This window comes from Vitis vinifera, chromosome 8 (assembly GCF_030704535.1).
Source record: "Vitis vinifera cultivar Pinot Noir 40024 chromosome 8, ASM3070453v1".
Taxonomy (NCBI): Eukaryota; Viridiplantae; Streptophyta; class Magnoliopsida; order Vitales; family Vitaceae; genus Vitis; species Vitis vinifera.
Genome location: NC_081812.1, coordinates 23,370,018 through 23,382,507, shown reverse-complemented (window position 1 = coordinate 23,382,507; position 12,490 = coordinate 23,370,018). Strand labels below are relative to the sequence as shown.

General features: G+C 31.5%; 2 protein-coding genes across 4 annotated transcripts; both read left to right on the top strand.

Moving 5' to 3' along the window:
* Positions 1 to 3,760: 3,760 nt before the first annotated feature.
* On the top strand, positions 3,761 to 6,848 carry LOC100252077 (MADS-box transcription factor 23). 3 transcript variants are annotated; one of them, XR_786433.3, is made up of 8 exons: positions 3,761 to 4,160; positions 4,707 to 4,803; positions 4,894 to 4,955; positions 5,083 to 5,182; positions 5,269 to 5,310; positions 6,087 to 6,128; positions 6,232 to 6,444; positions 6,538 to 6,627. XR_786433.3 is itself a non-coding variant. In XM_010655460.3 (8 exons), the coding sequence occupies exons 1-8, from the start codon at positions 3,979 to 3,981 to the stop codon at positions 6,623 to 6,625; spliced, it is 747 nt and encodes a 248-aa protein (XP_010653762.1). In that variant the 5' UTR covers positions 3,761 to 3,978; the 3' UTR covers positions 6,626 to 6,848. The 3 variants fall into 3 exon arrangements, 2 of the variants coding, with proteins under 2 accessions (XP_010653762.1, XP_002278584.1); XM_010655460.3 differs by having other exon boundaries at positions 4,707 to 4,779; positions 6,232 to 6,389; positions 6,538 to 6,848; XM_002278548.4 differs by having other exon boundaries at positions 6,232 to 6,389; positions 6,538 to 6,848.
* A 2,426-nt stretch (positions 6,849 to 9,274) lies between these two features.
* Positions 9,275 to 10,390, top strand: LOC100257201 (protein MIZU-KUSSEI 1). Its single transcript, XM_002284199.5, has one exon. It carries the CDS (start codon positions 9,467 to 9,469, stop codon positions 10,253 to 10,255), a length of 789 nt encoding a protein of 262 aa, XP_002284235.1. The 5' UTR covers positions 9,275 to 9,466; the 3' UTR covers positions 10,256 to 10,390.
* Positions 10,391 to 12,490: the final 2,100 nt, after the last annotated feature.

Sequence of the window (12,490 nt, the reverse complement as noted above, 5' to 3'; positions counted from 1 at the left end):
TCCCTCGGAAGCCATATTTGCATATGAATCTCGACGTGTGCGTGGATGGAGAACATGTGGGGTCGGTTCCAGAATTCAAAGAAAAATGAATCCCAACGATCACAGAATATTAATGGAAGGCCCGTGAATGAGTTCTTCCCGAGTGTGCATGATCCTTCGCGCGTACTGTTCCCTTTCCCAAGATGCTCTGCATGCCTAGTTTCCAACTAATATTCTGCACCATCAATCTCTGAAGGCCAGTAGAGAAGCAGCCTAATGCAGTGGGCTATGATAGATGAGGGTCAGCAGGTCGGTGACTTGTCAAATGACAAATGACAATGGTCAGCAAGTGGAAGCTGGATCTAAAAGGCTCCGCCCATTGAGCTAGTTAAGAGATGTTAGTATATGGGAAATGAGAAGGATAAAAGGTCGGGTTGACACTCAGAAAGTGGTTGTTGATTTGATGGAGCTGTATTTACATCTGCTACCCGAAAGAGTTCTTACATGGTTGAATTTGAAGCTCGGTTTTCCTATGAGCCAACACCGGATCAAAAACAGACTTCCAACAGACTTCCATTGATGTTGAGAAATACTTAACAGAGAGAGAAACTCAAATGGACAGATTAATTAGTTAGTGGGGATGTTGTTGGGTTTGGCAAAACTGAAAGTTGCACCCCGGGCCACCCTCTTATGTACATCATCTTAAATTAAAGCACATGTGATTCATCCAAGTTTCGTGCATGCTTTCAAAAATTGATTTTCAAATAATTTTAATTTCATAACTTTTACTTCTTCCTTAGAAATTTTAGGTCACTAAAACTCCTGCTTTAATAAATTGGCTGTCAAATTTCTTCCTGACAAGCATTTCTTTTGTTTCGTATGTTTTCCTTGATTTTCAATAAATGCTCAATTTCTCGATTTTAATAAACATGAATTCATTCTATAATTCCAAAAATAATGGAATTTTAGAGAATTAATTTATACAAAAATAAATCAAGCATTGGTGGGACTCAACATATGAGACATTCACCATTCGATTGTTGATTCTGATTGCTATATTTGTTCAATATTTGACTGATTTTTGTATTGCTCGATATTTTGTACTTGCTATTATTGGGCTAACCATGTTTTTCATGAAAACACTCTTGTCTGCTGCTAAGGTATATTCGTGATTTCATCTTATTTATTTATTTATTTATTCATTATCATGTAAGACTTGCTTACATTCTCTGATTATTTCTTTGTATCCATTGATTTATGTATTTTGAAAAATATTTAATCTTTATATAGAAAAGGATAAATAAGTTAAATGGGTTTTAAAAAGTATGTAAAATTAATTAATCAACTTTAAATTTATTTTTTATTTCAATTCTATTTTTCCTCTTTATTTTCTTTTTCTCTTTTTTTTTTTCCCTCAAATTTCTAAGAATCAAATAGAGGTTAACATTATTTTATGGTATCAAAATATGAGAAGTTTTTTATTTTATAATTTTAAGGTTATATTTTATTCTTAGGAAAATACTAAGAAAGGAAAATCAATATTATTGAGGAAAATAATTTTCTTAAAATAATACTAAGGAGAAAAGAAAAAAACGTGAAAAAAAATTTCCTCCTTGTTCTCATTAAATGGTGAAAGTTTAGAAGTGTATTTTCTACTAAATTAATTTTTCTTTCCTCAACTTTTCCATAAACTTCCAAAGAAGAAAAATAGATTTATAATTTTTTTTATCTTTTTCTTTTCTTATAATCATGTTCACTATTTTTTTTTTCTTTTTTTTGAACTTTCCAAGAATCAAACATAACATGCATATTCTTGTTGTATAAAATTAAAAAAAGTCTACTCCTATTGATAATAAAGTTTCCATCTTTAATTTTCTAATAAATTTAATTATAAGTGATGAATAATATAGTATATAACATTTTTTACAATGTGTGTTTAAGATTTTCCATATCAAAAAGCCTTACATTGAAAAAACAAACCCTCATAAGATTAATGGCAACTCTTTCAAAATTAAGTGGCCCATTAAACTATTTTAAAAATAATTTCAACTTTCTAAGAAATAAGGTAATAATATTAAGTCGAGTACTAGACTAGTTAGTCCATATTTTTTAGCAATTGTCATTATTAAGGAAGTTTGAGCAATCCTTTTTGTTCGACATTTCAAGTTTTGATTACGCTCTATTTTTTCATATTTTACCAATATGCAATGTGAACAAAAAGAGTAGGAAAAAAGAAAAGAAAAATGAAAATATTTAAAATGGATTAAATTATTGTTATATACTTTTTAAAATATATTTAACTTCTTTTTTTTTTCCATATAAAGATTAAATAATTTTCTTTTCTTCCTGTGTATAAAATACACTATTAATGATCCAATATATAATTGTGGATATTTATTTTCCTAATTCAAATACTTGTTATTGCACTTTCCTTTAAAGGATATATCACATTGTACGTCATATCACCTTCTTAATTTTCAAATTTTTTGCTATTTTAAGTGTTGCATTGCCCCAAATTTCTTTTTTAAGGAAATTTTATAGGTGGTCATCTCTCTCTCTATATATATGTTAGATTTTTGTTTTAAAGAACCATATTTTTTTAGTCAAGCTAATGATCACAATTTATTAAAAAAATTAACCAATTATTTTTTAAAATTTATATCTCATGTTTAATAGAAAATTTGAGTATGGTAAGGGTTCTAAAAACAATTTTTGTACAATAATTTTTTAGAACACTTTCTAAGAACAATTCTCACTTTTAGGAATAAAATCACATTTATAACTAAAAAACCAATTTCAAGTGAATGTAGAATGATTTATTTTAAGTATTATTCATATTTTCAATCCTTTATTAAAATACTTTTAAAAAAAAAATCCTAAAAACACCTCAAATTTATTTTATAAAACAACATATTTTTCACTTTTTCCCAATAAAGGTTTTTAGAAAAGAAAGAAAAACTACCAAACATATTTTTTAAATTTAAAAACCATTTTTGATTCTAAAAAGTAATCCCAAATAAATTTACAAGATCGTAATTATTAAACAAGTAACAAAAACAAATAAAGAATGAAGATTTAAATATTTTTGCATTTATCAAAATGGAAAGGAGCATATTTGGATGGGCTTCTACTAAAATGGCATGTGCTTTGCATAAGAAAAAAAATCATGATTCTACCATTTGATTGAAATTGAAGCGTACAAAAATGAAAGATTAACCAAATTTTCAAATGAATCCTTTCATTCCTATTTCTTTCTAAGTTTTGTGGGGACCAGTGTGAATGGGTTTCTATATCAATTGAAGTAGATATTATGAGATTCTTGTAATCTCCAAGAATCAATAAAAGTTCTTAAAATGGAATCTGATCCCTATCCATTCCCGGAGGCAAAAAAAAAAACTCCAAAAAAAAAAAAAATACATATATATATATATATATATATATATATATATAAAGGAGCAACTTTCAATTCTTCAACACCACCATCCTTTTTTCAGGAAATTACTATAAATAATTTATCAGCATAATAAAAATTCCCATCTACGGAGATCATTCTTATTCAGCATTATCTTCCTTACACTATTTCTTTTATAGTAATCTAAATTTTTAAAAAAAGAATTTTTTTTACCACCCAATTTTCTATAAGAATATATTTTATTTATGCCTTAAATAAATGTACTAAATGTGGCAAATAAAAAACAACCCACAATTAAAGATATTGGCAATGCCTTGTATAAATGTTCTAAATGTGGCAAAAAATCACAATTAAGGACATTGGCTTTACCATTTATGGGCTTTTTGCCACATATAGGAAACCGCCCCTTTACTCTCTATTTTTTTTTTCTTTCTAAAGTTAGTCCCAATTTCCTTCATTAGTACCACGAAATCTCTCCTCCCCACCCGACAAGGAAAAAATCCCTATAAATCCAGGCTTCGCTCTCTCTTTCTCTTTAACCTCATTTTTCCAGCCCTTTTTTTCTCGGGAAAAACACAGACAGAAAAATGGGGAGAGGCAAGATTGAAATCAAGAAGATTGAAAATATCAACAGCCGTCAAGTCACCTTCTCAAAGCGTCGTGCAGGTTTGCTTAAAAAGGCCAAAGAATTGTCTGTTTTATGTGATGCTGAAGTTGGTGTCATCATCTTCTCCAGCACAGGAAAGCTTTATGAGTTCTCTAGTTCAAGGTATCTTCTTGAATTAATTATTTTCTTTTCTTTTTCTTTTTTAGTGAGAAAATTATTATTTTTATTATTATTATTTTTGGAAAACTGCTTTTGAAAATATAATTGAAGTACTGGGATTTTCTGGTAGGGAGATACTGGGTTGCTTTTATTTATTTATTTTTCCCCAGGAAATTCTAAAAATTAGAAGCATTTTTGGAGGTGGTAATGTAAAATGGGATTTTCTAAATTGATAAAAGGTTGAATTTTTGAAGAAAATGGACTCTTCAATGAAGAATGAACAAAAAATTTATCAAATTTTTTTCAATATTATAAAGTTTAAAATTTATGAATGATCAATACCTTAACGATGAGAACAGGCAACCCCCAGGCTGTTCAGCATGGGCTAGGCTAGATTGGACTGACCTAATGGGCCATACAGGCCCACACACAAAAATGATGCCCAAGTGTGAGTTCTTCGGTCCAAACCCGCAAGTGACTTGCCCAAGTCACCAAGAGCCCGGTTGGTAAATAAAATCCGATTCTAACAGCTAATCTTCTTTGATCCAGTATGGAGCACACTCTGACGAGATATGGGAGGGGGCTGGACTCGGAACTTCCTTCACTTCATCGGTCCGCAGAGGTCCGATATTCCATAGTTCCTCAAGTAATCTCTAGGGTTCTTGAAATTTTATACAAAAATATCATTTTCATGTATGTGAAGTTTACTATACCGGTTGTTTTTACATTTGAACAGGAGTCCCAGCCTGAGGTCGCCTCTCTCAAAGAAGAAGTTGCAAAACTACAGAAGGGTTACCTGTGAGTTTTTTTTTTTTTCCTTTCTTCATTTCCTGTCTCTTTCCTGGATTTTAAAATTATTGAGAGAATTTTAAAAATTATAAACTTTTTTTAACTTTTTTTTTCTTTCCCCCTTTATATTTTTCAGGCGAATGATGGGGAAGGAACTGGATGGGTTAAGCTTCAAAGAGTTGCAGCACCTAGAGCATTTATTAAGTGAAGGGATACTATCTGTTAAAGACAAAAAGGTAAGTTCTTATAAGTATTCATCCCTTTTCTTAATAGTTATTACCATGGGCCTTAAATTAATCCAAAGTTTTAATTACTGTTTCAGGAGCAGGTACTGTTGGAGCAGCTCAAGAAGTCCAGGATGCATGTAATTTATCTAGGCCAAAACTTGTTTTTAAAATTGAGAATAAAAAAAAGTTTTTTTTTAAAATAAGAGTGTTTGGTAATATATTTAAAAAAATAATTTTTAAAAACAACATAATAAAATAAAATTTATATTAGAAATAAATTTTATTTATATTTTTATTGTATAAAAATAAAATAATTTAGATATATATAAATTTTAAATTAATTTAAATTATATTTAATTTTCTTGTTAAAACCAAATATAAAAATCATTTTAGTTTAATATTTCATTTTCTTAATATTTTTTAGAAACCAAACATACATATATTTCTAATTAATTTTTAATTAAAATAATTGTATTTGGCAACCATGGTACAGCTGATTTTCAAAATTCATTTTTTGTATTAGACAGATTGCAGAATATTAAAACTTCCTTTGACTGAACACAGAAAATCTTTTACAAATCTCATTGTTTTGACTTTCGCTTATGATGGAATTGTGACCATCAGAGAATGAAGAGGATACTAAAATTCCTTAAGCCTCGACCAAGAAAATTTAAGGCAACAAGCTCCGAATTATTATTATTATTATTATTATTTTAATATTGTTTTTAAAAACTATAACTTAAAAAGAATTGGCAAACATGAAAAATTAATTTTAAAAATTGTTTTTTATTTTTTAAAAACTGAAAATTGTTTTTAAGTTCTCCCTCAAATATGTTATTGTTTTTCTCTCTCTCTTTTTTTTTTTTATTCAAAGCTTTTAATGTTCTATAAATGACATTTCCCTCCCTCTCAGGAACAAAGAGCTATGATGGAGAATGAGACCTTGAGAAAGCAGGTAAACCCCTAAAATTGATCCAACCAAAAGCAAAAAAAAAAAAGTCATATAATGACTTTATTTTTCTTTTCGTCTCCGAATTTTTATGTATACTAAACTTTAGGTTGAGGAGCTCAGGCGAAGCTCGAGGCCGCAGCCGCCATCTTTCATTGAGTACCATCCTCCTGAAAGGAGGCAGTCTCTCCAGATCAGTTCAAAAACACCTTGCAGTTGCAGTACTGTAGATGAAAGAGGAGGCTCCGACACTTCCTTGCATTTGGGGTAATTAAGTTGCACCACTTCTGCATCATCCTTTTCTTTTCCCTGCGCTTTCTTGGTAACCAAACAAAACCCATTCTTCAAATAGTCCCATTAATTTGTTTTCACATCCTTTTTTTTTTTTTTTCTCTGTTAATTTATTTATCTACAGGTTGCCTTCAGATGCTTATCTGAAGAGAAAGGGTCCCAAAATTGAACCTATTTTCATCGATTCAGAAAGTCAAGTGGCCTCAGAGTGATGTTTTCTTGGAAAATTCTCGTCGAAGTCGAAGGCGAAGCCGAAATATTGGAAAAACGCTCTCTAGTTTCAGCACTTTTTAGCCGTTAATTTTCAGCTTTTAGGATATATGTAATGTAGGCATGGCGTTTTTTCCTTGTTCTTTTTCTAATTAGTATATATTTAGTTTCTGTTAATTTCCATTGAAAGTATAAATAAAAGAAGGGCAGGTGTACATTCTTGTATTTTTGGGCGTGTGAAATTTTTTATTCCAACTTTTATATCAAATGGATATGGAAATTTGTTAATTACTGTATCCCATATTATTATATTAAGTAACTAAAAAAAGTATGTTTATTTTTATATCCTTTTCAAACCCCTTTCCATCCCCATCAATAAAGTTAACTGGAGTAAAGTTAATTTTTTTTTCACCAAAAGTAATAAAGATACTTCGCTTTTTTACAATAGTATTTTAAAAATTATTTTTTTAGGATTAAAAGTCCTATTATAGAATTCAAATATGATAACACTTCAAGCTTATTTTAGAAAATAATATGTTTTTAAAACAAAATTTTATTTAAAAACTCAAATATAAAAAATAATTTTGATTAGTTTAGATTTATTTTCTATGAAGGTATTAGGCTCATAAGTTCAAATGTTGTTTAAAACACTTAAAAATAATAAAAGAAAAACACCTAAAATTTATTTTTAAAATAAATTCTTAAAATTTTGATTAAACATATTTTTTAATAAACAAAATACTTTTAAGAACATTTTTAGAACGGTCGTAACAAGGAATTATTTTTTCATGCTTTTAATTATCTTATCTTATATCTTATAAAAATGTAGGCATAATAAATACACATAATGATATGTTACCACATATTCCATCATGCCCACGAGTCCTTCATAAAGCGTACATCAAAAGTGGGTCCTATGCCATGAATAGCCCACAAATTATGTAAATTTTAATTAATCTAACAAATTTGAGATGCTGATGTAAACAAAAGATGATATATAAATACGAAAAACCATAAGTCATAATAGAAAGAGCAGGGTAGTGGTATGGAGGCTGTCCATGTGGACGATAGCGAAATGTTAAGCTACCAATCTGATTGGCCCCATGGCCTTAAGCATGCTGAGTTTGGAACCGGCCAAAAGTCATTATAATTAAAAAAAAAGATTTAGGGGTTAATTATAATTAAGTAAAGTTAAGGGCAGTTTCCTTTTTCCAAAAGGATGGGGACAAAGTGGCCTCCCATGCACATAATATACCATTGACCTTTATCATCATGCTCGTCACCTCAAGTGTTTATCTCCACTCCATGGATTTTCATCTCACGCGCCTCTTCTAACACGCACTTTTTTTTTTCTTCGTTTTTTCCTTGTTTTAATTATTATTATAATAAGAATAAATTTATTCAAATAGGTATGAAGTATACTTTTTATAAAAGTAAAAGGAATACCATGGGCTTTACTCATTTTTAAGAAGCGTAAATTTTGACGAAAAGTCTTCTTTAGAAATAATATCCATAAGACTTGTTTTTTTTTTTAATTATATGAAAATTTTAGACTTATTAGACTTAATTTTGATATTTTTTTTTATTTTAGTTCATAATTTTTAAAAATTTATTTGATATGAAGTGAACAATATTTTTTAAATTTATATTTAAAGATAAATATTTTTTAATATAATCCTCAAACACTTGTATTTTTAACATCGTATTAGGAAAACACCACTAATTATATCATACATGATTTTGTGTTTTAATTTCATATATTTTTATCCTTATTTAATGATTTAATAAATTATTTTTTTCATTTATCTTATGTTTGATTTCAAAATAATGAAGAGAAGGTATAAGAAAAAAAATAAAAGAAATTGATTTAAAATTATTAAATTATTTTTATATGTTTATACGGAATAATGGAATATAACAAATTTTTTCTTCCTATATTTTATCCATTATAGTACTTTTCAGAAACCTTATTAAATCTAAATATTTAATTTGGAAGCCATCATAGATTTCTTTCTCCCAACACCACTGCTTCATTTTTCAGAAGGGTGGAAATTTTGGTTAAAATTTTCCGAGAAAATGTCCTCGAAAAGAAAATAATGGCACGAAAATGCGTCAGTGACTCGGTATTTGTCAAGAGTCTACGGGGTCTCTTGGGAATGGAACTAGGTAAGGAGTAAAGAGCAAGTACAGCTTTCAGTTTGTTTTCCAGGGGCCTTTTGGCGCGTGTGGAGGACAGCCTCGAAAGAGCGTGGAGCAATCATTTCAATAACCTAATATTTGCGTCTCTATTGTGTTTCAACCACTTAGAGCACTCAGTGATTCTGATCCAACGGTCAACAGGAGATCACTAAAATAAAATAGTGACCAAGAAATACTAACCTGCAATCAATTACAGATCATCACTCTGATCCCCTCCACGTAACCCACTGATCCCATGCACTTTAATCAAATAAATATCAATCCATGGATCAGAATCATAATGTGGAACAGCCTTGTATCGTAAGCCAGCATGGGCCTACAAACTCAGCCGTGGAGATGAGTGAGGATGTGTGAAAGCAACATGAAGCATGATGGTGCTCCGCATCACCATCAAAAGCCTCCAACACAAATATATGGTCTATGAAATGAATCATCATCGCCACAAACCTCCATAGCCTCCCTTTATATTGGCCACCTCCAAACACTATCATCACCTTGTCGGCCTCTTTTATCCCACATCTTTCCCTCTTGGTGACTCTTCTCAATTCTTAGTCTTCATACCCATAACATTTCACAGCTTCTTCTTCTTCTTCTTCCTCTTATTCTTCTTCATCTTCATCATCATCATCATCATCATCATCATCATGAAGCAAGAGCAACTCACTCTTCATAGAAGCAGTAGCAGCTGCAGAAGCACAAGAAAGATTCTACCATCAACCTACACCAGATCTTCATCGGAGTCTGGGGATATCTCCGATAAACTGCTGGTTCCCAGGGACTCGTCGCCGGCGTTTCCGCGGCTGGCTAGAACGCGAAATAGCATTTCGGCTCTTCTGCGCTCACTGCTTGGAGTCATTTCGTTTCCGACAATAATCCCCACATGTCGATGGCTTAGCATCCCAAACCACCTATCGATTACGCCGTCTCTAGGCCGGAAAGTCACCGGAACGCTCTTCGGCCACCGTCGGGGCCACGTTAGCTTCGCCGTGCAAGACGACCCACGCTCCGAACCGGTTCTTTTACTGGAGCTCGCCACTTCGACGTCTACTCTGGTGAAGGAGATGTCGTCGGGACTAGTCCGAATCGCGCTGGAGTGCGAGAAGGTGGCGGCGCGTGGCCGGCCGGTTAAGCTCTTCCAGGAGCCCATGTGGACCATGTACTGTAACGGCCGAAAGTGCGGGTACGCCATGTCGCGAGAGTGTGGGGAGTTCGATAGGCACGTGCTGAGCACGGTGCAGAGCGTTTCCGCCGGCGCTGGAGTCATTCCTACTGATGATAACCGGAAAAGCATAGTCGGCGTAGAGGGTGAGATGCTATACATGAGAGCTCGGTTTGAACGAGTTGTGGGGAGTCGTGACTCGGAAGCCTTTTACATGATGAACCCCGACGGCACCGGTGGCCCTGAACTCAGTATCTTTCTGCTTAGAATATGAAAAAGAAAAAAAAAAACTCACTGGTTGTAAGATTATTTTCAAGTTGGACATGAAAGTTCCTGTGATTGGTATGTTGTAATATTTTTTTTTTTTTTTTTTAAATTGTATGACCAACTATTTTCAAATTTTTTCTTCTTTCTTCATTTCACCCAATAATAATTAAAAAAAAGATTAATATATGGACTCTTTAATTTAATTTTGATGGAGGGAAGATATTTTATACATGTTTATGCGCATGCGCTGATGATCATTATATGTTGGCAACGTCACTAATTAATTATCAACCATCCCACCAAAATGGCATATTCGTGATTTCATCCCAAATTCAAAGATATTTAATGATTCATGGGAAGGATTATTTATTTAGAATGATTAGGAGGATGTCTTTTGTCATTCTTCCTTTTAATTTTATTTCTATCCACTGTTGCCGTTTATTGTAAAATACACACAAAATAGAAACAGATGGCTTTAATGACATGTCTCCGTTGAGTTTGACAAAAATAATCTCCTCGCCATCAGCAGTGATCTACTTAGAGACATATATTAAATTTTAGTCAAGTATCTAGATGTGAAATGCCTACTCTCCTCTGAGATGAGTTACTCTCGATTTGATTCTACTCACATCTTTGATATGGTGACTGTCTTTTGTTTCTTGACTTCTATTCTGCCTAGAAAATATAATTGATAAAACTTTTGATTAATATCTATATATATATCTATGTTTTTTGATAATTTATTTTTAGAATAAGTTATTCTTATCTATGGTTTACTTCTTTGACATGGTAATCTCGTATTATAATGATCTCCTATCATTTTTTATTTTAAGAGACTTATTATTTTAAGTCGTATTATATATAAATGTTTTGAAATTAAGAAGGTCCCTAGGTATGGAACGGAAAATATAAAAGAAAGATAGAGATAGTATCGTAGTAGGTTTGTTTGAAAGGTATTCAAATCGGGAAGGGCTGCAAGAGCTGCAAAGCATCATAGCGTGATATATTTTCGAAATATAGTATGTAGGGTTACTTTTTGTACTATATAAAAATCAACCTGTACTTGCCTTTATGCATACCTCCAAGTGTGGACAACCGTGTAATAGCATGCCACCATGTCCCGAGGAAATATATATAAAAATGAACCGTGCCACCATTATTTGAGTAAATTCTTCATCAAAGTACTCGGATTTGTGTAACAAGTACATATCTTCCTACTACGACTGAAAAAATTATTCATATTTTTTCTTTGGAAGCCCCAGCGTGCTTATCATAAATATAAAGTATATTTTTAAAAAAATTTACAAAATAAGTTTCAAAAACCTTTTTTTAAATTTTACTTACAACAAAAAAATTTGAGCTTATTTTTATTTATTTATTTATTTATTTTTAGCTAGCAATTCAAAATATGAAGAGTATTTTTGAAAATTTTGTGTTATACGTAAAAATAACTATAATAGTTCAGTAAAAAAATATTGAGGAAATTATTGTCATACAGGCCTTTTTGTTCTGCTTCAGTTTTAAATCAAGCCATTGCGATTAACCTCAATGATTTTGTTAGCGAAATTAAGAGAGTTTTCATAGGGCTTTGTCTTGTATTCTCTCTTAAGAGCCCAATTTTCTTAAGAATGAATACCCGGAGCCCATATACCTCCTAGAAAGAAGAAGATTGTACGTGTCGGTGTGTCCGGATTGAACAACGAAGTCCAGCATGCACGTGATTTAAAATTGAAGCGGCAAAGAAGAGCGGAAAGCAACGTGCATGGTCTCAGCTCTCCTACTTCCTTCACTAAGAATAATGACAAGCACCCAAGAACCCCGCGCAGCAATTAAGCAGAAGTCACATGTTATTGTTTAAGTTCTAATACATCTGTCTTGCTCAGTGGCATGCTCTTCCCATCCTTTTTCTATATCATCTCCATACCAAATTGAGGTTAGAATCTTTTCACTCAACACATTATATTTCCCGATCGATCGATCTCGTCAATTCCCATATTATTTTTCTTTTGTTTTGTTCTCTTTGATAATTAATTAATACGTTATGAATCCCAAAAGTGTGTTTTGGAACAAGAATGGTTTTGTTTTCTCAATTGACGTGGTCTCCATTTGTCATATATGTACATATAAATTTTATAAAAGGAAAGGGTAATTTAGAGGTTTTCGGTTTGAAAATTTTATGGTCAATAGTAAGGTTATGTTTGGTCTGGAAACTACTAAAAAAAGAGAAAAAAAATTAAGAAAA